This window comes from Mustela lutreola, chromosome 3 (assembly GCF_030435805.1).
Source record: "Mustela lutreola isolate mMusLut2 chromosome 3, mMusLut2.pri, whole genome shotgun sequence".
Classification (NCBI taxonomy): domain Eukaryota; kingdom Metazoa; phylum Chordata; class Mammalia; order Carnivora; family Mustelidae; genus Mustela; species Mustela lutreola.
The window spans coordinates 166,886,536-166,913,541 of record NC_081292.1 but is presented as its reverse complement, the minus strand read 5'-3'; the positions used below and the strand labels follow the sequence as shown (position 1 = coordinate 166,913,541).

General features: G+C 58.3%; 1 protein-coding gene across 1 annotated transcript; it reads left to right on the top strand.

The window, feature by feature from the left end:
• The first annotated feature begins 282 nt into the window (after positions 1-282).
• On the top strand, positions 283-26,828 carry ESPNL (espin like). Its single transcript, XM_059167558.1, has 9 exons — positions 283-1,225; positions 2,293-2,483; positions 4,080-4,266; positions 6,489-6,671; positions 14,661-14,792; positions 21,150-21,261; positions 22,253-22,365; positions 23,083-23,277; positions 25,143-26,828. Exons 1-9 carry the CDS (start codon positions 932-934, stop codon positions 26,730-26,732), a joined length of 2,997 nt encoding a protein of 998 aa, XP_059023541.1. The 5' UTR covers positions 283-931; the 3' UTR covers positions 26,733-26,828.
• The last annotated feature ends 178 nt before the right edge of the window (positions 26,829-27,006 follow it).

Genomic DNA, 27,006 nt, shown 5'->3' with positions numbered 1-27,006 from the left:
AAAACGGGTCACTAAAGTCAGCATCCTGCCTCCAGGCAGAGGCCATGCTGATCCCAGTGGGCCCGGGAAAAAGCTGGTGGGTGCCCAGCACCACTGAAGGGAAGAGTCTGGGAAAAGAGGCGTGGCTGCCCTCAAGGAAGCCCCTTGACCTTCAGCCACAGCCTCAGAGACCCTCACTTGCCTCGGAAGCCTTCCTGTCCCACGTTAGGGCCCTGGGCCCACAGCTGGCTCCGGCGAGCCGCTGTTCCTCAGACGTTCGTGGAGCTACTGGGCCCTAGGCCAGCTGAGGGCCAGGATCCCACACAGCGCTGCCAGCAGGCAGGTGGGCCCTGGGATCCTGGGGTGAAGGCCTCGCGGAACTCCAGCACATGTGGTCATCAGTTCCCCAGAGAGGCGCCCCCCGCCCGTGGATGGGTCCCCCGCTGTGGATGGGTCTCCCTTCCGTGAGAAGAGGCCCTCGGGGCTGCTGCCCAGATGAGGGGAAGCATGTGCTGGGGAGCCTACTGCCTTCCTGGAAGGATCCTGGGAACTGTAAACACCCACTAGACACAGGAAGTCCTTCTCAGGCTGAGAGACACGGCACATCTCCCCAGTGCTTGCTCGGAAAGAGGACAAGGCCCAGCCCAGTCACAATAAGCATCTGCTGGCCAGCACCCACCCCTGACCTGACCCCAGGGCAGACCCTGCCCCCAGACCCCGAACACTCTGCCCACCACAGCCCTGGGCACTGGGGGTGGCTGCGGTAGGGCTGCGAGGCCCAGGCTCCAAGGCCTGCCCGCCCCGTCCCCACCCCCACCCCCCCGCGCGTCTCCCATCTGCCCTGTGCACTGCTTATCGGGTAACAGGAGCTGGGAGCTCTGTCCACGCCTGAAACAGGAAGCCTGGGCCTGTGCGTAAGCCGCCGAGAGCCACCAGTGGACTGGGCTGGAGGATGGAGGAGCAACAGGCGCTCACAGCTGCCAAGAACGGGGACCTGGCCACCCTGAAGCGTTTGCTGGAGGCCGGGGCCCTGGGCCCGGGCATCGTTGACGCCCTGGGGGCTGGCCTGGTGCATCATGCTAGCCGGGCTGGCCACCTGGCCTGTGTCAAGTTCCTGATACAGCAGGCCAAGCTGCCCGGCAACCAGCGGGCCCACAACGGGGCCACCCCGGCACATGACGCCGCGGCCACAGGCAGCCTGGCTGAGCTCTGCTGGCTGGTGCGTGACGGAGGCTGCGGGCTGCAGGTGAGAGCGGCGAGCCCGTGAGAGGGGCTGATGTCCATGTGGACTGAGGGAGCGGCAGCCGGGAAGTCCTAGGGACTCGGTGTGCGTGGCATGGGCACACCTGCCTGCCCCCAAACCAGCACCAACTCCCAAGCTGGCACAGAGCAGCTCTCCCCCTGCCCTCCCCCATGTCAGAGCGACTGGCCTCACCTGGCCAGCGGGGCCTGCCAGGGTTTCCATCAGCCCGGATCTGGGGGCCTGTTTCCTAAAGGGTCCACACAGGAGTGTGTAGAGGAGCATGGCGGGCACGCAGGCTCAGGAGCTGGGGCCCGGCTTGTACAGCTGGAGGCCTCGGTGACTGACAGCCCAGGCCCTACTGTGGGGGGCAGTGGGAAGAAGGAGGGTATCGAGGCTCAGGGATTATCTAGGCAATGGCATTTCCAGCAGCGCCCACCCTCTCCCTTTTCCTGCCCACCTGGGGTCCCTTTGTGCAGTTGGAGGACGTGGGACAGTGGGCGAATTCCAATGGGGCATGTAAGGGCACTCTCCAAGAAGGGGTGCTGGGTCCCAGACAGGGAGGACTCATGGGTCCCATCGGCTCTTCCCACAACCCGGCAGGCGGGGTGGGGGGAGCAGTGCCCATTTCTGTGCCTGGGGGCATGCCCAGGCCTGCCAGCTGCTTGCCGTGGGAATGCTTCCAGTGCGAGGACTCGTGTCTGGCAGGCAGGTGCTCAGCACCCGTCGGACAGAGGCCCAGAGGTAGGGCCCTGGGACAGGCAGCAGGCCACAGAGCCCGACATGGACAAGGCTGGGCCTGTGGAAGCCCTTCCCACTGCGAGCCGAGGGCAGAAAGGGCTGTGACTGCCCTCGAGAGAGGGGCCCGGGAGCAGGGGGATCATGGGTTTGGACTTGGAAGACCTGGACTTGCGTCCCTGCCATGCCTTTTCCTCTGAGCAGGCCACCTGGCTCAGCCGGCAGGGAGGGAAGAGCATGCGGGCAGAGCGTCGGGCTCCTGGGCGCTGGGACTGCCCTGCCGGGACGGGTCCCGGCCGGCCACAGAAGGCCACCTGCCCTTCTTTGCCCAGTAGGACCAAGACGACTCAGGGGTCTCCCCGCTGCACCTGGCCGCCCGCTTCGGGCATCCTCTGCTGGTGCAGTGGCTGCTTCGGGAGGGCCACGCGGCCACCCTGGAGACCCTGGAGGGGGCCCTGCCCCTGCACCATGCTGCCGTCAGCGGGGACCTCACCTGCCTGAAGCTCCTGGCCGCAGCCCACAGCAGGTGAGCCGCCGGAGCGCCGCCTGCCGGTCGTCCGCCAGAGTGCGCCCCAGGAAAGCTGGGGAAGCAGGGAGGGCCCAGTGTGGGGCCAGTGCAGGGGGACAGGGCCCGTGAGACTCAGGACCAGGGGGACAGACCTTGATCCTAAGGACCGAGGGCAGTGTCTAGCTGCACAGAACGGGGCAATGGGGGGCCAAGAAGCCCCACCCCCCACTCAGGCTTCTCCCGGTCTGCCTGGGGCCATGTCAGGACCCACGCTACCCCAGCCGGGAAGGTGCACGCTCTCCAGTCATGAGCAGAGGCCTACAGTGCCCTCAGGGGGTCCTGAGGCCCTAGTCAGGTGACCCGGATGGTTCTGCCACTTTGTTCCCTCCCCCGCACTGGGAACCCCTCCAGGGCAGCCAGTCTCATGCCTGTGGCCCTATGCCTGCTGCCCAGAATGGGTGCTGGGCACACTGGGTGTGGCAGGGATGGGATGGGGCCAGCTGGGGAAGGGGGCAGCCCCGCTTCCGTCCTCATCCTGAGAGCCTGTCTAGTCGTTGGCCCACACAGAGGATGCTGTGGGCACCGAGATGGGCCATCTGGGGACGTCATGCTCATGGCTTCCCTACCCCCATTCCCAGGACTGCTGGCCTGGCTGGGTGTGGGACTTAGTGTCCACCCCTCACCTGACATAGCCTTTCCCCCTGATGACCCACCTGCCTCCAGTCGTGCCTCTTCTCCTGGGGGGGCCTCCTGTTTGGCTGAGGGGCTGGCTCTTCCGGCTGCCCCACACTTGCTCCCCGACAAGGCCCAACAGCTCAGCTTTGGAATAGCGCTCTCTCCCTTGGTGTTCTCAGCCCACCCCCTTGGTCTTTGGGACTTGCTTTTGCAGACACTGGGGGCGCCCTGGGCCGGGCCAGCCACAGAGGGTCCGTTAGACTCTCTTTTTAAAGTCTTTTTTTACCATTTAAAACCTGGAGACTTCACTGAAAACACACAAGTGTGTGGCGTCTCGTGCCCAGCACCCTGACTCCCACGTGGACTGACCACGGGGCCACAGGTGAAGTCAGCATCACCAGGAGCTGGGGTCAGTCTGGGTCAGAGACTGTCCCTCCCTGCAGAATTCCACTGGGGACCAAGAACTCACCTGGCCCCGTGGCAGCTCAGAGACAGAGCGGGATCAGGGGAGCCCTGTGACCCTCCTCCAGTCCGTCTATGCTGGAGCCTGGAGTTTGGATGCCAGGCCCAGGCACTGCTCACAATGCCCCTTTCCTGCAGAGCAGGCCTTGGGCTCTGGAGGCTCAGTGACCTGCCCACCACCCGCCCCACTAGGCTGTTCACCCACCAGCAAGCCCCAGCCCTGGGAATAGCTGGTCGACTCAAAAGGGAGTGTGCCAGAGCTGGATTCCAGGGTCTCAGCGGTTGGGGGTGGAGGGGTCGGGAGTAAGAAGGCTGTGTATAACCTGTACACCCATGCAGGTAACCCACTAGGGGGCCCTTCAGCCAGTAAGGTGGTCTGGGCCTCTCCGCCCCTTGATCTGGGCCTTGGGGGGTTGGAGGAGGTCTGCCTCCTACAAGAACCCCCAAACACTCTCTGAGCCTCCCCTTCCCCCACAGAGGTGTGAACCGGCAGACGCGCACTGGAGCCTCCCCACTCTACCTGGCCTGCCAGGAGGGCCACCTACACCTGGCCCAGTTTCTGGTGAAGGACTGCGGAGCTGATGTGCACCTGCGTGCCCTCGATGGCATGAGTGCGCTCCACGCTGCAGCTGCCTGTGGCCACTACTCACTGGTCGTCTGGCTGGTAAGGGGGCGCTAAGTGTGCTGGAGGCATGGGAGGTCCGAGGAGGCTGGCACCTGCTCCCCCCTTGGTTCCAGAGCCCGCTCCAAGCTAGCAGGGCCTGCTGGGGTGGGGAATCTCCATCTGCCTGCAGGACTCCTGGGGACCCCTGAGGTTGTGGGGGATCAGATGTTCCCAGGGCATCACTGGGAGCACCCATGTGTATAGGCCCAGGCTGGGCCCAGGAGTGCAGCCTTGATGGGCAGTGACCCCTGCAGGACAGTAGGGTCTTTCATGACCCTCTCCCAGGAGTCCTGGGGTGTTTCCTGGAGTCTTCAGTGCGGGTGGCCCCCAGCGGACGCTGGCTGTTCCTGGCCCTGCATTCAGCCACTTCCTGCTCTGATGTCTCAGAGCCCCAAGCGACGCCCGGTCTCTTCCCTTCTGGACCCGGGAAAGGGGCATTCAATTCTCTTTCTGGAAGGAAGTTCTGAGACCGCAGAACACATAGTGGCCCAGGTTGGGGGGGATGCATTTTCCCAACATGGGCTGGGGACTTCCTGCTTCCACCACAGAAAACCAGACCAGGCCAGGTCTCTGGGACCCTGGAGAGTTCATTAGAGAGGCCCAGGGGAGATCTCAGAGTCAGGGGGATCTGAGGAGAGGCAGGAAGTAGTTGGGCAAGGGGGGTTTGCCCAGATGAGGAGGGCCCAGCTTTTAATCCAAGTTAGAGAGAGCCTGATTTGGGCGGATGGAGGGAGTGAGGACAGGCAGAGGCCCCGAGAGAACCAGGGTTCTTTCCTGAGGGGCAGGGAGCTCCTGCCGGACCCTGAGCCAAGAATGGCAGGATGTGACTGGCATCTCTGAAGGCCACACTGGCCACTGGGGGGGACGAGAAAACCCTTCCTTGCTCAGAACCTCCCATACTTCCCGAGGGGCCTTCTCCCCAGCAGTGTCCCCAGGGCGCCGAGCCCCTCCTCCACTGCCCTCCCTGCCCATCCATTTAGGACGGCGCCACCCCATTCAGCCCTCTGTCCCACTGTCCTCCTGTCTTCACTCCATGGCACCAGCACCTGATAGACTATAAATATTCCTCTGGGAGGCAAGGACCGCATCCATGGGCCTGGCGTGGAGCACAGGCTCTGGAGACACTGACCCAGCAAGTTAATGAACCAAGGAACAAATGATGAAATCCAGACACCTGCCTTGGTCTTTGAGCCACCAGCATTGGTCTCCAGCCTCCCTTGGCCGCTGTCCCACCCAGGCTGGCCCTTTCGCCCCTGAGGCCCCACCAGAGGCACACACACTTTGTGAGGCTTGGTCCCCCCTACCCTAGCCACCTTCCCACGAGTGCTCCGCTGAGAGCGGCTCCACTCCCAGGAGAAAGCCCAGCATCCCCACCCTGGCCTTCCCATGGAGCTGTCCTCACGTTCCCTCTCCTGTCGTTCTGACCCCGTCCGGTTCAGAATGCGGCCCCCCCAGAAATGTACCTGTCTCCGCACCTGGATTCTTGGCCCCTCGGGTGGGGAGTACCGGGCGTCGCTGGCCATGGCACTGAGCCACGGGGGTATGCTGGGGGAAAAGCAGCTCAGTGTTTTGGGGGGTGTCAAGGAGACAGGGAGGGTGGCAGGAGGGAGCACTGTGGGGGCTCATCCCAGGGAAAGGGAAGGAGCTGCCAGGGCCACGGGCTCTCAGGGCCAGAAAGGCCTTTCCAACGTGACTCCCACTGCAGCCTCCCAGCTGGGTCCCTGACTTGGGAGCAGGGCGTCCTCCCCCTCAGGGGAGCCAGCTGACAGGAGGGCCTCTGTTCCCGGCTCACCGGTCTTTTCCCAGCAGACACAGTTGACTATCAGATCAGCCAGCACACTTTGGGCTGCAGGTGACAATGGAACTTGAACCTCCTTCCCAGGGTCCCTTCTACGTAGGAGCGTAGGAGCAGCAGGAGGCTTTGCTGTCTTTGGGTCAGACACCCAGCCCCATTTGGCTGCATCTCTGCATTCTCCCAGCCTCTCCCTTATGGTGAAAGTTGGCCACATCAAGGCCGGAGGAAGGAGAAACAGGGTGACACCACAGCCACCAGCCCCTTCCATCAGGAAGGCAGAATTTTCCTAGAAGTGGTTCCTGGAGTTTCATTGGCTTCTGGGGAGGATCGCCTCCCGCTTCTGTGCTGAGCTCACTGCCCGCCCTGTCTGCCTCCCTACGAGGGGTCACCTCCTGAGCAGGTCCTCCTCCTCCTCCACCTTCCCCAGGTCACCTTCACCGACATTGGCCTGACAGCACGGGATAATGAGGGGGCCACAGCCCTCCACTTTGCAGCTCAAGGCGGCCACACACCCATTCTAGACCGGCTCCTGCTGATGGGCGCCCCTGTCACGACAGACTCCTGGGGAGGGACCCCCCTCCATGATGCAGCCGAGAACGGGCACATGGAGGTAAGGCCGGCAAGGTGAGAGGTAGAGACTGGGAGCCCCCAGAAGCTGGAGGCCTGGGAGCTCCCCCTTCCTGCACTTCCTGCAGAAATAACCCACTCAGCAGCCCAGTGGGAGAGGAGTCACGATTCCCCTTTTACTGGTGGGTAAAGTGAGGCTGAGACGGCAGTCACTGCCCAGGGCCCAGACTATGAGTTACCTGGGGGCCAAATTCAGGCTCTCCCTCCGTGCGCACCCCTTCCTTTGCACAGAGACCCCCGGGGTATGTCATCTGCCCAGGAGAACCCTTGACTGCTGCGCTCAGAGGCGTGAGGGTAGCCCTGTTGCTATCATCCAAGAAATCTCAGGGACTTGTGTGGCCCAGCCCCTAGGAGACAACATGAGGAACCCGGAGTCAGCAGGGGTGACATTTAAATATTCAGGGTCCAACACTGAGAATAGACCATGCGGAACCCCTGCCCCGCGCATTCCCTGCATACTGACCTCATGGAAAGGCAAGGCCAGCTGAGAGCAAAACACAGGTTTCCTCCTCTGCCTCCCCAACCCAGCCCCACGGAGCACTGTCCCCAAGGGGGATCCGCTTCCTTCAGCCCCCCACAGCTCAGTCCAGAGGGAGAGTGATGTTGAGATCACAGCTGAGTGCCCCAGTCGGGCTCTCTGCTTCCAGACAGCTGTTCACAGCTGGAACCCAAAGTAGGGCTGGGGCTCGTGGCCCAGTGTCAGCCGAGTCAGGTAAAATAAACTGCAGCAAGCACAGTCACGGGAAGGCACTGTTCCTTTGGAAGAAGGCAAAGGAGACAGGACCCCAGCTCACAGCAGCTGTGAAATGGTCTTTCTCTGACTCTTCACTCCCCCGACTCCCCACCCCAGCTACACTCCCTCCCTCCTCGTCAGACACCACTCAACCCTGCAGGTTCGCTCCCCCAGCTCTGTCTCCCCAGCTTCCACCCCTTCCTAGCCAGGGAGGGGGACAGCGGGCCGGAGGACAGGGACAACAGAATATTTGGAGGTATGAGGGGACCCCAAGTCCCAAGGGACCCTCTCAGGAAGGCGGCTGGAGCCGTGGCTTTCTGCAAATGAAATCCTCATTATGAGCCCAAGGAGTTGAACAGGTAAGCCCAGAGCCTGTGGGTCCTCACCGGCTCTGCATATGGAAACGGAATAACTCAGGCCACACAGCCCAGAACAGATCTGCTTTCAGTCTTCTTCTGACGGAAACCCTGAATCCACGTGAGAGCCTGGCTGGCTCCCCGCCCCTCCGCCGCCCCCTCGGCTGCTGTGTTATTCAAGAGAGAACTAGAGACTTCACGGTATTTTATCCAGAAATACTTCAGCCTACATCTCCAAGAGATAAGGACCCCCTTTGTTTTTTAACACAGTTTCAAACCAGTATCACATCTAACAATAATTCATAGTGAGGTCCTACTCTCACCTCTGAGCCAGCCTGCCCGGACTGTCAGGTATCTACTTCCCGGATTGCACCAGACTCGGAGGCCAAACAGGAACCGCACACGACTGGTTTGTCCGCGGCATCTGCTAATCCATTCGCAGTTCCAGAAATCTGCTTTGTCCCAGAAGCCTAGGATAATGCTTGATCTCCCCTGCAACTTTAAAATAAATTCTTATTTCAAAATAGTTCAGGATGATTTTAGATTGTAGAACAATTGAGACACTAGTACAGGCAGAGGAACCCAAAGACCCACATCCGTTTCCGCCAGCATTAACCACTTAATCAGCCTAGTGCATTTGTCACAATTAGTGGACCCAAACTGATACAGTATTACCAACCAAAGTCCATACTTTATTCTGATTTCCTTAGTTTTTTAAAGGCTTATTTATTCATTTATTTATTTAGAGAGAGGGCGTGTGCTCAAGAGTGAGCATGAGCAGGGGAGGGAGGGGGAAGGACAAGCAGACTCCGTGCTGAGTGTAGAGCCCAACTTGGGGCTTGATCTCATGACTCCAAGACCATGACCTGAGCCAAAACTGAGTTGGACGCTTAACCAACAAAGCCACCCAGACAACCCCAGGACTTCCTTAGTTTTTACCTTATGTCTTTTTATCTGCTCCAGAATTCCCTCCAGAATACCACACTACATGTAGTCTTCAGGTCTCCATAGGCTCCTTAGCTGAGACAGATTCTCCTAATTTTTAGGAATAAAAACTTCAGAATAAAGAACTGGTGTCCCAGCAGCCTCCAAAGGGAGCAATGATTGTTTAACATGTTTTGTTTTACTATATCAACAGTCTTTATTCTTTGAATGGTGTGAATTATACCAATTGCTTACTTTTTAAATTGAAGTTAAAAAATACGTTACATAAAACTTACCCTCCTGGGACAGATGGTTGGCTCAGTGGGTTAGGTGTCTGCTTTCAGCTCAGGTTATGATCCTGGACTCCCAGGATCGAGCCCCACATCAGGATCCCCCTCAGCAAGGAGTCTGCTTCTCCCTCTGCCCCTCCTGCCTCATGCGCTAGTTCTCTCTCTCTCTCTCTCAAATAAATAAAATCTTTTAAAACGCCAACTTCTCCTTCTGTTTCTAAGTGTATGGTGCAGTGATGTTCACTATATGCATTGTTATACAGCAGACCTCCCGGCTTTCATCTCTCAAAACCGGAACTCTGTCCCTATGAAACATTTCCCTGCTCCCATCCCCCAGCCCTGGGAACCCACTTTTCTACTTTCTGTCCCTATGAGTCTGACAACTCAAGGAACAACACGAGGGTAGAATCAGATAGCAGTTATCTTTTTGTGACTGGCTTATTTCAGTCAACGTTATATCCTCAAGGTTAAACCATGGTGTAGCAGGACACAGGATTTCCTTCCTTTTTAAGGCTGAGTCACATTTCCTTGTGTGGATGGACCCACATTGTCTCTGGTCTTTCACCCATCAGGGGACACTTGGGTTGCCTTTCGCACTTGGCTGTTGTGGACAGTGCCACAGTGAACATAGGTGGGCAAACATCTCAAGACCTTTCTTTCTATTCTGATTACTTTAAAAAATGTTAAACCACCCTTGCCTTCCTGGAGTAAATGCAAAGTGACCGTGATAGATTGTCTCGTCTACATAGCTGAATTTAATAGCTAACTTTTTGTTTGGGATTTTAGATGCAGTGTATAGTGCTATATGGTGGTTCTTAAGGTTGTCTGTGCACTGGGAATCTCCAGAACAGGTTTAAAGTATCCGAACACCTGGGCTCCACCTGCCCAGAGATCCTGATTTGATTGGTTCTGGGTGGGACCCCCAGGTATCAGGACTTTTAAAACGCGCCAGGGGATTATGATGTACAATTTCAAGAACTACCTGTGTGCATAGCATTGGCTCAGCCAATCTAGAAAGAATTCATAGAGACAGTGGATCTTACAGTGGTGTGTGAACAGGAGGAGCCGGACTTCTGGCAAGGGAGAGACGACTAGACACAGTCAGCTGCTAGAACAGAATAGAGCAGGAGCCAGGGCTGGCGGTAAGGGTTCGCTGGTGACAGTGTGGAGCTAGGTTTAATGCTGAGTTAAGAGAATGCTGGGAAATCTCGAGAAGAGGGTGTGAGATGCCATGGCTGTTTGGAGAAGGAAGTTGCCATATGACGGGGTGTCGTCTGGGGCTTTGCTGATGAGGTTGAAAAGGAAACGACAGAAGACAGGTGTAAATAAGACTCTCTCAGGGTTCTGATGAGTGGTTTTAACTCAGTTTTAACTCTAACTTACTGTGGCCTCTAACTCAAGAAGTGAACTTACTACTGAGTATTCTGAGTTCCTAGAGGTATTGGGAGCGCGACTGCCTCAGGGATTTCTGCTCCTATGAGAGGTGCGGGTGAAGGCCTGTTTAATCGTCAGAGCCTCTGACGTCCGCTCATTCACTCTCCTCCATTCGGATACTCACTCTTCTGACACATAGTTATTGAACGCACTTGCTTAGGACATGACCGAGGATTCGAGAACCACAAGAGCATTTGGTTCTCAACAGGGCAGGACCTTCTGCAGTGGGTTTCAGAAATTTCAGGACTGTTTTTGGTTTTCCAGTGATTGAGGTACCCGTGGTGGAGGGGACACAAGGGAACCTGCTATTCCCAAGTGTATGTAATTAAGCTTAGAACCTAAATTCAATTGTGTGTTTACACACATCCAGTATTTTTCATAATGTCAGTGTATGTAAGGCTTTTCCAAGAATGATCCTACTGTACATGGCAAGGGAAGATCATATTTTGCTTTATTTGCAGCCCTCAGTGATAATTTTAGAAAGTGCTCATAATCATGATGCTCATTCAACTATAAAATGAGCCTGTGTCAAAGATTTTTATTTACCTCATTAATTAAGGAGAAAGCAAGTAATTCATATAACCAGGAGTAAAATAAAACAAATATCTCACCAGCAAGGGATAATGACGTGAATTCACAAATAGATGCAAAACCAGTCAGTACTGACAAGGGAGATCATTGACTGCATTCCACTGTACACATTTTGCATTTAGGCTTTCCCTGGACAAAAGCCATTTATCATATGAACATATTTATTTATTTGAGAGAGAGAGAGCATGTGTGCATGAGAGCACAAACATGAGGAGGGCAGAGGGAGAAGCAGATTCTCCATGGAGCAGGAAGCCCGATGTGGGGCTCGATCCCAAGACCCTGGGATCATGACCTGAGCTGAAGGCAGACACCCAACTGACTGAGCCCCCTGAACATTTTTTTTAAAGGATTTTATTTATTTATTTGGGAGAGAGGGAGCAAGAGCATAAGCAGGGAGAGCAGTAGGCAGAGGGAGAGGGAGAAGCAGACTCCTCTCTGAGCAGGGAGCCTGGTGTAGGGCTGGATCCCAAGACCCTGAGATCATGACCTGAACTGAAGGCAGAGGCTTAACCCACTAAGCCACCAGGAACCCTTATAACATGAACATTTTTATACACTTTGCAGAGTAGTTGGCTCTAAGGTAGTGAAGGAAAGAGACAATAACCAGAAGCGTAAGCAGGACACTCAGTAATTTGCTTTGTCTGTTGGAGTGCCCTCCTTCGTTTTTCTTGGTACAGACAGCAGACTTTTGTCTTTGGTGCAGCCATGCCCAAATACTCACATAGTAACATGCATGTTTTTTTAATTATAAACTATTTTTTTCTCCTTTACATTAGAGCATAATATTTTATTTTATTTATTTTTTTAAAAGATTTTATTTATTTATTTGACAGAGAGAGAGATCACAAGTAGGCAGTAGGCAGAGAGGCAGACAGAGAGAGAGAGGAGGAAGCAGGCTTCCCGCTGAGCAGAGAGCCCGATGCGGGGCTCGATCCCAGGACCCTGGGATCATGACCTGAGCCGAAGGCAGAAGCTTAACCCACTGAGCCACCCAGGTGCCCCTAGAGCATAATATTTTAAATTTATGTGTGCAGGCAACTTGTATTACCAATTGTGTTCATGCCAGAAGAGCAGCAGAGTGTCAGGAAACTTTTGCAAAAAAAGAGGGCATTGGGACTGATGGCAGGGAGGATCCTGGACCAGCTCATCCTTGAGGTGCCTTCAGGCCCTGCGCTGTCCTGGGACGCTCCTCTATCTCGGGTGTGATGAAGACCACAGGCTCCTAGAGACACAGCTCTGAATCCAGGCTGCCCCACTTCCTAGCAGGATGACCTTGGGGAGGCTTCCCATCCTTTTCTGTGCCTCTTGTCATTTTGTGTAGCGCAGGCACAGTAATAAACCTCACAGGGTGACATTGGGGCTGAATGAGTGGTCCATGTGTCACTCCAGAATGATAACGGAAGGACTCACTTCCCCATCTTTTAGACAAGCCTCCAGGCTGTGAGCACAATGGTCCCCAGCAGCCCCCAGCTTCCTGTGATGGCTTAAGCTTTTCAAGGCACAGCCTAGAGACTAGTGGCAAGGACAAAGGGAGCAGGAAAGCTTGCAGGGTGGGGATGAGGCTGATGGGGTCGCACCATTTTTAATGTGTTTTATTTCTACAGTTAAAAAAAAAATCTGACATTATTGTTTTTCATTCAGTCAAAAAATAAAGGCTTATTTGAATTTATCCACAAATTTACTACTTTGTCATCTTCATTCCTCCTGGCATCTCTGGCCTTCTCTGTGGAATCTCTTCCCCTCAGTCTAAAGCCAATGCCTCAGATGTTCCCTTAGTGTGGGAGTGTTGCTGGCAAATTCTTTGTTTCATTTTGTTTTGTTTGCCTGTTTTGTTTACCTTTATCTCATGATCACTATTGAAGGGTATTTTTGCTGGGTATAGAATCGTTGCTTGGAAATTTCCACGTATTTTCCTCTGGTGCTGGAAAAATGTCATTCTTTCATTGCCTGGTGGCTTCTACAAAGAAGTCAGCTGAGAGGAGCCACTGTTTTGAAGATAATCATTCTTTTTCTTGTCACTTCTAAGGTTTTTCATTTTGTCCTTGCTTTCCTACAATTTTACTATGGGGATGACGTGAGGCAGATTGCTCTTTATTTCTCCCACTGGGGATTGCATGAGCATCTTGAATTTGTGCTTCGGTGCTTCCTTAAGTTCTGTGAAATCCCCAGCCATTATCCCTGCAGATGGGACTTCTGCACCCATTCTGTTTCTCCTCTTTCTGGGTTTACTGCCACAAACAATATCACAGACAGGTTCTGCTTTCAGCTTTTTGTCTCTCTGTGCTGCATCTGGATGGCTGCTTCTGACTGATTTTCTGCTCACTTGTCTTACAGCTTCAGCTTTTCACGTGGTCATTATTTCTATGTTCCTGACCTACTAACCATCATCATTTAAATGCACCATGTCTCTTTTCATGGTTGATAATTCCACGCCTAAATTTTCAAGCTTGATTTTTATTCCCTTGAAAATAATAAGCCCAGTTGTGTTCTGTTAGTTCTTGGGTCCTTGTGGGCCTATTTCCTGGTGAGTTGGGTCTTCTGGCTCTTGTTCTGATATCTTATTTCTTTGGGCTCCCGGCTTTGTCTGACTCCATGCTGGAACTTATATTTGAAAAACAATTTGTGGGAGTCATGTGAGGCCTTGGGTGAAACATTATTTGCCTCTGGTTGTCAGGCATCCATGGAAATTGTGAGCCCAGGACCTTCCCACTCCACATTTCAGGTTCAAGGTTCCCTGGGCCACTGAGTGAAGGGAAGCGGAGGGCTGGCTGGCTTCTGGTTTACCTTTACTCTGAGGGTAGAACCTTCAGCCTACAGTGCTAGGTGATAAATTGGAGCTCTCGCCTTTGGAGGACCCTGGGCTTTTCCTGGTCTCCCTAGTCCTGTGAGGCTGTGCTGCCAGTGCAGAAACACTTCTGAGTGATAGGTTTATCCCTCCAGATTTTCCCTGACTCCTGAGCTTGGCTTGGTAATTCCTCACTTCCTTTTTGCCTCTTTGATGCTTTAGGAAGGTGACTTTACATTTAATGCATATTTTATGTTGTCCTTGGGGACCTGTTACTCTAGTCCCTGATGGGACCCATCTGCCCACCTGCTTTGCTTCTGGTACAGTCACCTCACAGATCTTGGTCATCTGTAATCACTCACCCCCTGCTCACAAATCCCACAGTGCTCAGGTTATGGTTCCATCTTCCCATTTCTTCCTGTGAAAATGACACACATACCTCCCAACATTGCTGTACAGACACCAGTTCTGCCTTTAGAGCCCATGGCAAGGACTACAAGGGCAAGGTCAGGATCAGGCTGCCCAGCCAGGGTGTCAGCTCTACCACCCACTAGCAGCTGAGCATCTGGCAGTTCCTGACTGTGGGTGCCTCGGTTTCCATCTGGGACTGTGTGCTGGTGCCTGTGGAGCTTGGCGCTGCTGCTGCCTGGATGGGGCAGAGGTGGGTGGGCCTTGGGGATTCGAGCCCTGGCCCTGTAGTGAACAACAGCAGGGTCTTGGGTAAGTTCCTTAGCTGTTGGTGGCCTCAGTTGCCCACCTGTGAGATGAAACCAGCACAGTGCCTGCCCTCCATCACACCTGGTAAATGCTATGGGCACAAGCAGGTGATGGAGTAGTCACATGTGTCCCCTCCCTGCAGTGCTGCCAGACGCTGGTCTCCCACCATGTGGACCCCTCCTTACGAGATGAAGATGGTTACACGGCGGCAGACCTGGCAGAGTACCATGGACACCAGGACTGTGCCCAGTTCCTGCGGGAGACAGCCGGGCCGGTAAGCTTCACAGTGCCCACCCCCCCCAGCCCCGGAGGCTGGGGTAACAGGGTCCCTGGCTCTCCTGACAACAAGTTATGGAGAAAGCTCATTATGGACACCAGGTTGGTCCCAGGGAAATGGTCTTGGGCCAGGACAGAGCCAGTGTCACAAGTCAGCTGGCCCAGTTCTGGGACTGGGCTGCAGCAGGGACTGTGACAAGGATCACGACAGAGCCATGATGGGGCTGCAGCAGGAGCTGTGATGGGCCATGACAGGTTCGTGACAGAGGCTGGGACAGGGACCATGACAGAGGCTGGGACAGGGGGTGTGATAGGGGTGTGACAGGGGCACTGACTGGGGATGTGACAGGGGTTGTAACAGAGGATGTAGCAGGGCTATGACTGGGGCTGTGAAGGGGCTATGACTGGGACCGTGACAGGGACCATGACTGGGACTGTGACACGGGCTGTGACTGGGGCTGTGATGAGGCTGAGACAGGGGCCGTGACAGAGACTGGGACAGGGGGCATGAAAGGGGCGTGACAGGGGCCCTGACTGTGGATGTGATGGGGTTATGACAGGGGCTGGCACAGGGGCCCTGACTGAGGATGTGACAGGGGTTGTGACAGGGGCTATGACTAGGACCATGACAGGGACCATGACTGGACTGTGACGGGGCTATGACTGGGGCTGTCACAGGACTGTGGCAGGGGCCATGACTGGGGCTGTGGCAGGGACTGTGACTGGAACTATGACAGGGACCGAGACTGGGACTGTGACAGAGGGCCTGACTGGGCCTTTCACAGGGGCAGTGGCAGGGGTCAAGACAAGGGCCATGGTGGCTATGGCAGGGAGCAGGGCTGGCCTGTGGCTGGGCCATGGCTGGGGTGCCTAAGGGGTGACACTGTCAGACTGAGGGTACCCGGGGGGTGGGAGCAGGGCTCTGAGTCACATGGCCGTCCAGAAGGCAGCAAGTTCCGGTCCCACACCGGCCCACACCGGCCCTCGTGGCTTACCCCTCGCTGAGATATTTCCCATCCACAAGGACAAGAATCCTATCTGTCCTGCTGTCCCCAGCCCCCTGTGCACGATAGACCACAGCGTGCACTGAATGGAGAGGATCCATGGGCATGTGAGCAAGTAAACGAACACAGACACGTGGGCAGGCGGACGGGTGTTCTCATGGGTGACGTCTGCGTCGAAACAGGACCCCCCGCATCCTCCCACCCATCCCTGTCCCCATTCCAGGTCCAAGGCAGCTGCTATGACAAATTAGTCCCAACTGGCCACAGTTTTGCCAATTTAGAGGCCACCCTTTTAGAAAGCGTCCCTGGGATCATGTGGCCCCATTTCCAGGTGAGAGCACCAAGGTCCAGAGGTGTGACACGCCCCCCCCATGCCAGGTCTCACCGAGGGGTTCCTGTGCCTCGTTTTCCCTCAGGAGCATCCTGGGCCAACTGAGGCAGAGCTGCGGTCCTCCCTGGTCCTGGGCCTGTGGGACGATCATTCCCCCACCCCCCGCATCCCAGCCTGCTGTGGCCTGGGGCAGCACAGGGTTGTGCTGATGTCGCGGTCTAAGAACTGAGGACTACCCTGACTGTTGGAAGTCATTTCTTTATGACATGATTTATGTACGAGACATTCCATTGGTTACTGTTTGGTAAAACGTTGTCTTTTGGGCTCGGGTGTGAGGAGTTTGTGGGACTGAATAGGTTCCTGGTGTGGCGGGCAGAGCTCCACAGTCTACAGGCTGGGAATGTCCTGGCCACCTGGGTCCCTCCTGGCCCCTCGGTGGTCCCTGTGGCCGACCTGGAAGCTGAGATCAGGAGGGGGGTGGGCGTGACCCTGCTGCCAGTGGGTAGGTCCCGGCCAGTCCCCAGCCTAGTCACTCCTGGGCCTCCTGTCTGGGCAGTGTCTCTGACCTCAGCCCTCCTTCCCCAGGCCCTGGCACATCTATCAGAACCTTTTGGCCACTTGGCTCAGCTTGAGCGGCCAGGGGCAGGGTTCTGGGTGTTCTCCCGATGGCCCTGGGGCCGTGGAAAAGCGGCCCATCTCGGGCTGTCCTCACTGTGTCCCTGGTGTCGCCATAGGATCTGAGGCAGAATTCTGTTCTCTCAGGACTCCCCAGCTCCCCAGCCTGTGACCAGCAGGGCCCAGCCCATCCACAAAACCCTGGTTTTTGAGGCTTGTTGCTGTATCTACAGAGAGTTGGGGCGCCCATGTGGGACTTGGGGTTAGGCCTGGAGCCTCCCATCTTCCCTCAGTGAGCGCCCAGGGCAGTTGGGGGTGTGGGTCCCCCCCAGGCCACCTGCCTCACATGCAGACTTGGCTCAGTGGGAGGGCGGGGTGTTGGTTGAGGGGAGGGGGGTGCCGGGCGCCTTATGCAATATTGATGGAAACATAATATCCAGAGGTCACGCCTCGCCGGCTGCTTCCCACGCCGGGCTCAGGGGAGGTGGTGGAAGACATATAGGGCGGCCGCACCTGCCCCCGAGAGCTGTGGGTCTCAGGAGAGGTGGCCTGGGGAACCAGGCTGTGCATGTGGGAGGCGCCCCCTCAGCCACTGGGTTGCAGGATCTGGGTCCATGCTGCCCAGTACCCAGGCCTACCCTCGGCTCAGGGAGGCCAGGCCCTGCCTCAGTCCAGCTGCCAGGTCTTCCTGCTACCTGGCCCTTGGGCCCCCTCTGCACAATGAAGGGTTGGGCGAAGGGTTGGTCCTCTCTGACGGGGTGGGCTTCTGGCTGCAGGGCCCAGGCTTGAGTGAGGTCCCCGCCAGATGGTGGCATTAGAAATAGCAGCCCGGGCTGGTAAGCCTGACCCTCCAAACAGGCGTGAGGCGGGGCAGCGTCTCATCCCCCACCATAGCACCGGCTGGTCCTATTGGCCCTGGCCCTGTACTTGCACCCACTGGGGCTGGAGAGGCTCTTCCTGGCTGGTGAGGTCACGGCATCTCCAAGCCTCAGTTTCTCATCTGTGAAACAGGAAGGATGAGTGGTGGCGGGAGATGCTCCTGAGGTCTCCAGCGGGTGCTCATTCCCTCCCTGAGGTCACAAGGGCTCCAGGACCCTTTTGTCTTTGCTGCAGAACTGAGGCCCAGAGAGGGCAAGAGACTCCCCAGGGACAGCCTCCTCTTCGGTGAGGGGTGGGGCCTGGCGGTGCCGCCAGTAATTGAATCTCAGCCGTGGTGACTGGTGTCCGGCGCCCATCTGTGGGTCATGATTTTCTCAGCCCGGGTGGCATTACAGGCCTGTAACCCGGCTCGCCACAGCTGTCCTCGATGTATAATGCATGGCAGACCCAGCATTGCTCAAATCTCACCAAAACACAGGAAAGGAGATGGCAGGCCCCGGAAAGGGCCGAGCCAACCACTGACCTCAGGGCAATTGCCCAATTTGGGGGTGGGGCATGTGCCCAGACGTCAGGACCCAGAGGTCGGAGCCCCACATCTGAGCCCCTTCAGCTCCTTACAGACTTGGTTAGTGTCAGGATGTCGCTTCTCCCGGTGCCAGGGAAACAGCACAGCAGACGGGGCCGGGTAGAGCTCTGCGGTGAGAACACGCCGATGAGGTGTGAGCTCCCCACACTGGCCCGTCAGGCACCTCCCGTAATTTGTCATCTTCCTGACTTATAGGAGGGGAAACCAAGGCCCCAGGTGTGACTTCCCCTCATTTCTCCATGGAGGTTGGGGAGGGTGTAGCTGGGGCCAGGAGAGTGACATGAGTTCCCCCAGGCTGCGGGTGCAGCACTGGGGTCCAAGTTCATTCCTCTGCACCCCAAACCAACTTCCTGTGCTCTGGCGGGGGAGGGGGGCTTCTTGCCCCTAACCCCAAGAGCCGACTCCTTTAGGGAGAGGGGTAGGAGATAGCAGGGGGAGGCCCCAGGCTCCAGGGTCTGACTTGGTCCTGCTTAAAGCTCATAAGACAGCCAAGGTCTGTGTCATGGACGCTGGAAGAAGACACTATCGTCCAGGACCACTGCAGAGAGCAAGTGTTATGTTTGCTTGGGTCCCCTTGCCCCCCCAGGTCCCTGCATAATGCGATATGGATACAGATGGCTACTGTACCCACAGGAGGTTGGTGTCACGGCTGAGGACCCCTGAGCTTGGGGAACCCCCATTTTTCAGTGAGCAGTAAGATCCCTCTGGGTCCCTCCTTCCAGATGCAGCCCTGAGAAATGGCCACATGAAGAGCAGCCAGGGTTTTGCATCCTCAATAGGAGTGCAAGAAACCCAACCAGTGTCAGGGCCTCCCCAGTCCCCAGAGGCACCCCCATCAGCATTCTCCTCCACTGCTGATGCCCCCGACCCAAAGAGCAGTGATTCGAGGGGTTCCTGGAGCAAGGACTGGGGGTCTCAAATAAGATTCTGATCCCAGCTCTCCCCACATCCCAGCGAGCCTTGGTTTCTCCGTCTGTGCCCTGGGAGCTACTCTGGGGCTGGAGGTACAGTACTGGGGCTTTCCTCTGGCTAGCTTCTCCCTCTCTCATGACCCAGGGATCTCAAGTCTCGCCCACATCCCGAGAGGGTCTGCTCCTCTGGCCCCTGCCCCACTGAGGGTTAAGGTGCCATGGTAAGGGATCCGGCACCCAGCCCCAAGCCCGCCTGGCCACTTGATACCTGAGTCTTCAAATATTAATGCGACGACTCCCGCTCCTGGGGGTGGCAGTTGGGACAGCCCTGACAGCCCAGTACTGTGGCAGCTCCCTGTGCTCAACCCAGCCCCTGCCTCTGTGGGTCTCCCCCCGAGCCAGGGGCCGGCAGACACTCCCCTACCCATGGAGCACCGGGACTCCTGGGCTTTCCACCGGATTCCTGGAAAGACTGACATGTGAGGTGCGTGGTGGCTGGCAGACGGGGCTTCAGGCTGTGTTCCTTTCCAGTGGCCATGGTGGGCGGAGGGTCCTGGGTAGGGGAGCAATTGAGGGGCTGAAGGCAGCGGGTGCAGGTCAGGGGTTCTCCTGAGGGTGCCACCAAGCTCCGGTAGCTCCCTAAGATCTGTGCCTCCTTGCTGGGAGGTGGGACTGAGCGCGGGGACACTCAGTGTGGCCGAGCGGTTTGCCCCAGCAGGACCGGCCACAGCAACGCTGGGCTTCTTATTGCAAAATGTTGAAGCACTTTAATGCAGAAAGAGCAGAGAAGGAGACTGAGTGACAGCATAGTCCCAGCCCCAGGCCAGGCAGCCATGTCCTGCTCAGGGCTCTCTCCAGCCCCAGCCTGGAGGCCTATCCCCCCTCTGCCACCCACAGCAAGGAGGGGTGAGGAGCTGCCCTCTGACAGCCAGGCTGTGGTGCTCCAACAGCCGGCAGCTGTGACCCTGTGAGGTGGAGAGGCACGTGGGGACAGCCCCAAGGGAGAAGGGCATCACGGTGACACCAGGGGAGCAGGGAGCATGGGAGTCTGCCCTCTGAGATGGGCTTGGCCCGACTTCAACTTTCAGCTTTCAGCCAAAAAGTGACAAGCCTGGCTCTGGTGTCATTCTGGAGAATTTCTCTGCTGCATGCGGTGGGACACGAAGAGATGAATGTGGTCCCGCGACTCACAGTCCCTGCTTGCTAGGTCAGCTGGGCCAGAAGTCTTGGCTTCAGGTGGTCAGTCCCCAGAGCTGAGACTGCTCAGGGTGAGCTGGGGACATTCGTCCAGGTCCAGGGCTCCTCCTGGCTGCAACCAGTGTCCCTGGGGAGGCAGGAGAGGTGGCCACAGTCAGGTCTGTGCCTTGCCCTGGGTGTGGGGCAGGGTGCAGGGGTGAGTTCTGGGGGTCTCTGCAGTGCTGAGGGTCCGATCTTGGTGATCTCTGTTTCCCTGTGGCCTTGGGGAGGGGCCTGGCCTGGACACTGCCTGGTGGGTCCTGGCACAGCACCCCGCTCTGAGGTGTGGCCACAGCCACAAGGCCCCTGCTGGTGTGTCAGAGAAGTGTTCAGATGCCTCAAGATGCTCCCTCCCTGCTCCTCTCCAGGCGGGCAATCTCAGCACAGAAGTCCAGGACAGCGAGGGAGGGCTGTGCACATGCACGAATGTGTGTGTGTGTGTGTGCACATGCACACGTGTGTTGTATCCATTACATGTGTGTACATGCATGCATGGGTGTGTGTGTGATGGGTGCACACATGTCTCATAAGGCCAGAGAGAGGTCAGCCAAGCTGACACCATCCCCGGCCCAGCACCTCCAGAGGCCGGGAGCCAGGCCCTTAGATAAACGGTGCCGTTCTCCTGTCAGTGGTGTCGATGGCAGCTTTCCACTCCCCACCATACTCCCAGTCCCCTGGGAGACTGGACCAGGGCTAGCCTGCTCTGTGCCTCCTTACTGCCCCAGCGGGATCGCTGGTGGCCCATGCCAAGGCCCACCTGGACCTCCTGCTGACCGGGTCCCTCTGCCCCCAGGTTCCGCTCCTGATGACACCACCACCGCCTCCATTCCCCCCTCCTCCGCTGTCCGCTGCAAGGCACTCCCAAGAGGAAGGAACAAGGGGCTCAGGTCTCAGGAGCCCCACCTGTGAGTACACGTCTCCAGGGAAGACTGGCCTGGACCATGGAGGGCAGGAGTGGGTGCTGCTGCCCTCAGCTCAGAGGTCCCTCGAGAGGGTGGGTTGCAGGAGCAGCTGACTCCAGGCGCTGGGCGTGCCACACGGTGAGGACAGATTTGGAGCCATCCTTCCTGTCTCCCAGCCCCAGCTGCTTCCACATTTCTTTCATTGCCCTGGTTGCTTCTTTAAAGTGAGGATCAACATTTTCCATGACACATGCTTGTAATTACAAATCAGTGGTCCCCTGCTCCCCCCTCCAGGGTCCCTGTGTGAGCTCCCAGCCCCCAGGGCCTGTGTGATCCTTGGCAGCCTGGTCCCCTCTCCCGGCTTCAGTTTGTCCAGGGGTAATCTTGAAGGTCAGGTCTCTGGGGCCTGGGGCTCTTCTGGTTCTGCTGCTGCTGGTTGAAGAGCCCAGCAGGTGGTGCATCTGCGGGCTAGCCGAGGCAGGCTCGGACTCTTAAGGATTTGGGACCATTTTAGCAAAATGAAATAGAACAGCATGAAAAATATCAGCAGTCCCCATATTTGTGAGAGTAAGCCCCGCTTCGTGGCACAGGTCTCCACAGTCCTATGAAGGAGGTGTGTGTATGTGCATGTGTGTGTATGGTGCAGGGTGTGTTTCTTGGTTGGGGTGTGGTCCTGGGGAAGGCCGGGAAGAGGAGAGTTCTGATCTTTTGCAGTCTGATGGAGCTGCGTTAGGTCCCCAGACAGCCCAACCCTCTGCCGTTGCCTGCTCAACGGGGGAGGGGGTAAACCGCAGGCGCCCAGAGATGCTGGGCGATAAATCAGTGTCCCGGGTCCTGGGCCTTTTGTTGGGAGACTGGCTGGGTCTTTGACTCCAAGTCTAGTGGTCCTTCCAGAAAGCCAGTTCTGCCCCAGGTCCAGGGTTTTCTCCTCTCATCCCCCTGGCCTTCTCAGAGTCTGGGAAGCCCCCTGACTCTGCTTCCCTTCCCCCAGTAGTGGTGACTCCCAGCCCAGCCTGGCCTGGCCAGCCTGACCAGACTCTTCTGAGGGAGCAGACAATCTGGGCAGCTCCCCCACGGGTCACCACCAGCACCATGGCTGTCCCCACGGTACGCCTCCCACTTCCATACCCCTGTTACCCCGTCTCCCCAACCAACCCACAGAGCCCAGCTGGCCTCTCATCAGAGTCCTATGTGTGCCCAGGCCAGGTCACTTCTGGGGCAGAGATGCAGTTGTCCAGTGAGTGGGCCTAGGGTCTGCTGCCCTCCTTCCTCAGGGTCTCCCACCCAGCCTAGGACCCACTGGAGGAGGCTGGCTCCTCTTTCTCCTTTTCTTTCTGGGCATGAGGCCATTATAAATCCAACCCACCCTTTCCTTGAATGGATCCCAGGAACTCTCAGCCCCTGAGAGGTTCTGTGCAAGTTTGGAAAGTGCTGCATGGTGCTGCCTCTCTTGGAGAGTTACAGAGCACAGGTTAAAGGCTCTGACAAGTCCTGTGGTTCAGAATTGGCCACCAGACTTTCTCCATGTAAATGTACCCCAAGCGAGTTTGTACATACACGTGTCAACCTCTCTGCCATGTACAGAAGAGGGGAGGAATCTCTGGTTGCCTCTCCCAGCCAGCGATCCCCCCATGCACATACCTGGGTCCCACAGCGGACACCGGGGATCCCTGTCTTCAGAGGCCAACGCTTACCAGGCTGGGTCTCCCTGTCCCTCCCTCCCTGGCCTACCCCCCACCCCTCCTCCCGGGAGACCCTCCCCACCGATGCCGGGCGGGCGGGATCCCCTCCGGGGCCTGAGTGACCACCCCCCAGTCTGCACAGGGAAAGGAGATGGCGGCGGAAGACGGCCCGAACTGCCTGGTGGCGCTGCAGCTGGACAGGCTGCCCTCGGGCGACCTCGACGGCCTGGTGCCCACGCAGGACGAGCACGGCCGGCCCATCCCCGAGTGGAAGCGGCAAGTGATGGTGCGGAAGCTGCAGGCGCGCTTGGGCGAGGATCCGGCGCCCCGGGTCCAGGTGGGGCCCGGCAGGGCACTGCGGGGCGAGAGAGGGGCGGGGCCCTGTGGGAGAGGGGCGGGGCCCGGTGGGGCAGGGCAGGGCGGGGCTAGGCGGGAATGGGGCGGAGTGGGGCCACCGGGTAGAGCGGAGGCTGGGCGGGGGGGCTTTGTCCTGGAAAGTAGACGTGGAAGGTGCGGTACCTGGGCCCACACGTCGAGTCTGGACACACGGGCACCCCATCGCGTGCCCCTCTGTGGCCCCAGCTTCCTCCTCTGGGAGACCATGAAGGGGAACCAGATCTGGAAGCTGGGCGCCTCCTCACCCACCACTCCATTCCGCTTCCCCCCCCCCCCTCCGGCCTCCCCCGTCAGAGGTGGTCTATTCACGTGCTCTTCTGTCTTAACTATTTTCATCCCACCTCTACCTCGTGCCAGGCCCCGTGCTAAGCAGTGAAGGCGACCGGGCCCTGCCCTCCCAGCCCTTACATTCCAGCGGGAAAGACAGGGGGACTTGGCAACTGCACTGGGTGTGTGCGGGCGGGCCAGGTGATTCCAGGCGCCAGGGAGAGAAGCAGAGAGCAAAGGGGAGCGGGGATTCCGTGTGGGTGCTCAGGGGCAACTTCTCTGGGGAGGGGACCTTGAGCGGGGGGAGGAGGGGGTGCAGAAAGTAATGAGAGAGGAACGCTGTGAGAATCTGGGACAAGTGATTCTAGTCAGAGAAAACAAGTTCAAAGGTCCTAAGGCATGCATAGGCTGGTACCATAGAGCGGAGTGAATGAGGTATGATGGGCAGAGGTGAGGTCAGAGTCGGAAGGTCTGCTCACCATCAGGCCCCTGGGGAGCTTTTGGGAATCTGAGCAGAGAAGCTGTGATTTGACATGGGTGGTCGCAGGCTTCCTCTAGCTGGTGCGGGATGTAGAGGGATAGGATTTTGTCTGAATGGTGAGTGTTCTACAGCCCTGGGTCCCAGCTGCCCTGTCCCACGCAATCATGCCAGCCACCTGTGACCACTTAAGTTAATTAAAATGAAACAAAAGTCAAACTCCTGCTCCTCAGTTACACAAGCCACATTCCGTTTCTGTAGCCACGGGTGGCTGATGGCTACGTGTCATTCACCGTCCAGCGTGCTGGGCAGTGCTGGCTCCAGCTAGAGGGAAGTGGCATCTCAGCCTGGCCAAAGGCTTCGTCCCTGTGCAGCAACACTCCGTGCCCTGGGTCTGCTGTGCCAAGGAATCAGAACTTACCAGGGCAGAGCAGGGCCTCTGAGCAAGCAGGTGGAGGCTTGGGTCCTGCTGTGGTGAACTGGGACCCCTCCCTCAGGGGGCTCTGAGCTATAATAAAACAGGCTGGCACAGAGCCTCAGCCCAGAGGGAGCCCAGCTCAGGGTTCCTCTTTGTCTTTCTGTCCCAAAGGCTGTGGGCACGGGGGACAGGCCTGGATCCTGGTGCCAGGCCAGCCACCAGGAGAAGCCAGAGCAGAGTGGGAGAAGCTGCCCTGTTTGGTCTCAGCTACCCAACCACAAAAGGCTCTGGAGCTTGGTGGGAGGGCCTGGGAGGGCTCTGAGGACAGAGACCCTCTGGGCTGAACAGTGATGAGCTGAGATTAGGAGAATGTGAGGGTGACAGAACAGGGGACTGTCTTCTGGGCCCCCACAGGGCAGAGTGGCTGCCCTGAGCCTCAGACTCAGGACTGGGGCTGGCCAGCCTCCTTGTTTATGCTCTAAGTCCCAGTGAGGGCCCACTGGTGTGTAGGAGCCTGGGGCTCCCAGGGGGCACCTAGGTCCAGACCACTCTCCGGGAGCTTGTGTCCGGCCAGAACACCGCCTCTCCCAGCTGTGATGCACCCTGGGCCTCGGCCCTGCTGACCCGGCCTCCCTGTGCCCAGGGTGACAGCGGGAGCGTGGGCCCCGCGGGACAGGCGGCCTGGCGGTACTCACAGACCCACCAGGCTATCCTGGGCCCCTTCGGGGAGCTGCTAACGGAGGATGACCTGGTGTACCTGGAGAAGCAGATCGCGGACCTTCAGCTGCGGCGCCGCTGCCAGGAGTACGAGAGCGAGCTGGGCCGGCTGGCCGCCGAGCTGCAGGCCCTGCTGCCAGCGCCCCTGGTCCGCATCACGGTCAACAGCCACTTCCTGTCCCGGGGGCCTGCGCTAGATGGGGAGGAGGTGCCTGTACCCGCGGCCGAGCCCCAGGGCTCCGCGGAGGCCGCGTCTGGGGAGCAGCCCCTGCCCATGTGGTGCGGCCACATCGCCCGGCTGGTGCGCAGCATGTCCCTGCTGCTGAAAGGCATGAACGGGCTGGTACAGGGCGAGGAGAAGCCCGCGGTCCGGCCCCCACAGGAGGCCCGCGGGGAGGCCCCTGCCAGCGCCCCCGGGAGTGCGGCGCTGCGCGAGATTCAGGAGTGCGGGGTGTCCGTGCGGACGCTTCGCGGCAACTTCGAGTCCACCCCTGGCCCGCCCTGCGCCCCAGACCCCGGTCCCTGCGAGCCGGCGACCAGGCCCGGGCAGTGCGGGGGAGACGTCGGGCCCGCAGCCTCGCAGCCCCGCACCGGAGGGGCTCCCGGGCCGAGGGACGCGGAGGAAGCCAGCGACTCGGGCATCAGCTGCGAGGAGGCCCCCTCGGAGGCGGGGGTGGGGCCGAACCCGGACCTGGCCAACCTGCGCAAGGAGCGCATCGTCATGCTCTTCCTCAGCCACTGGAAGAAGTCGGCCTACACGCCCGCGCTCAAGACAGCCGCCTGCAGGACACTGGAGGCCCGCCGCGGGGCCCCGCGGGTGCAGGAGCCCGCCGGGGGCCCTGCACCGCCCTCCCCGCCGCCCGGCACGGGCCCCCGGCTCGGCCACCTGTGGCAGCAGCGAAGCATCATCGCCCACCTGCTGGGCAACTGGAAGGCCATCCTGGCGCACGTACCGGCCCGGCAGCTGCGGCGGCTGAGCCGGCGGCCCCGCGGGCCCCTGTCTCCGGAGCAGTTCCTGCCGCACGTGGGTGGGGCTCCCGTGCCCTACGGCAGTCTGACGTTGGACCTCTTCATGCTCGGCTACTTCCAGCTGCTGGAGTGCGACCTGCCCGCCGAGGAGCGTAAAATGCGCCACCTGCTCTGCTTCGAGGTCTTTGAGCACCTGGGCGCCCACGGCTGGGAGACCGCTCGGGCCTTCCATAAGGCCGTGACCGACGAGGTGGCCGCTGGCCGCCGAGCCTGGACCGACGGCTTCGAGGACATCAAAGCCCGCTTCTTCGGCTCCAGCAGGAGCCCCGCCTGGGACCCAGAGCCCGGCCGCAAGTCAGGCTTGACGCCCCTTGGGCCCCTGCCCCATGCTGCCACCGCTAGCAGCAGCCCCGAGGCTGTAGCACAAGGGCTAGGGCCTGGCCACCAGCGGGGCAGCTTCAACAGTGAGGACATCTGCGGCTACATCGACCGGAGCTTCGCCTTCTGGAAGGAGAAAGAAGCCGAGATGTTCAGCTTTGGAGAGTGAGACAGGCAGGCTGCCTGCTTTTGGAAATGCAGTGTCTGGGGTGATTTCATGTTTTCTGCTCTCTTTTCCCGTTTGTCACTCACCTGGCGGCCAGCTGAGCGGGAAGGCCAGGCTGGCAGAAGCTGGCAGACACTCTGTGTGCTAACGTCCACCTTCCGTCCCACATCAACAGGCTCATCCTTGGCTGTGCAGCTCAGTTTCGGAAACCACATCCAGAACCCCATCAGCCCTAGAATTAGAGGACTTGACCTCCCAGCCCTGGACCCTCCACCCC